General features: G+C 49.3%; 1 protein-coding gene across 1 annotated transcript in view; it reads right to left on the bottom strand.

Moving 5' to 3' along the window:
* The window catches only part of LOC101849551 (protein enabled homolog), an 8,318-nt gene that overhangs the window by 327 nt on the left and 7,348 nt on the right, over window positions 1–643 (bottom strand). Inside the window, exon 5 of the mRNA XM_013084736.2 lies at window positions 374–597. Within this exon, the coding sequence (XP_012940190.2) occupies window positions 374–597 (224 nt within the window). The remainder of the gene's footprint in view (window positions 1–373; window positions 598–643) is intronic.

A 643-nucleotide genomic window follows, 5' to 3' on the forward strand; every position in this document is an offset into this window, starting at 1 on the left:
TGGCTGTGGTTGTTGTCGGTTTGAAAGTTGCTTTTGGGATTGATGTTGCGGTGATTGTTATTGCAGTGGTCATTGCAGCTTTGGTTGTTGTTGAGGTTGTTGTTGTCGTTACTGCTGTTGGTGTTGCAATTGCTGCCGTTGGCAAAGTAGCTGTTGTTGCCGTTGTTGTTGAGGTTGCTGCTATTGTTGAGGTTGCTGTTGCAATTGCTGCTGTTGCCAAAGTTGCTGTTGTTGCAGTTGTTGTAGTTGTTGCTGTTGCAAGTGTTGCTATTGCCAAAGTTGCTGTTGTTGCTGTTGTTGTAGTTGTTGCTGTTGTTGTAGTTGTTGCTGTTGCAATTGTTGCTGTTGTAGTTGTTGCTGTTGTAGTTGTTACTGTTGCAATTGTTGCTATTGCCAAAGTTGCTGTTGTTGTTGTTGTTGTTGTAGTTGTTGCTGTTGCAGTTGCTGCTGTTGCCAAAGCCCATGCAGACGTCGGGCCGGCCTGTGTTGTTGGGGGCGGTGAGGCGGAGGAGTCGCTGACACTCAGAGACCACCTGACGGAACTGGTCTGTCTGCTCGCGGCCTTGGAAGGAAACCAGGAAGTCTCCTTTCACCGTGCTGTTGGTCGGGTAGGGGGAAATGGGGTGGGGTGGGGGGTGAGGTG

Source organism: Aplysia californica, unplaced genomic scaffold, assembly GCF_000002075.1.
Source record: "Aplysia californica isolate F4 #8 unplaced genomic scaffold, AplCal3.0 scaffold00314, whole genome shotgun sequence".
NCBI lineage: Eukaryota > Metazoa > Mollusca > Gastropoda > Aplysiida > Aplysiidae > Aplysia > Aplysia californica.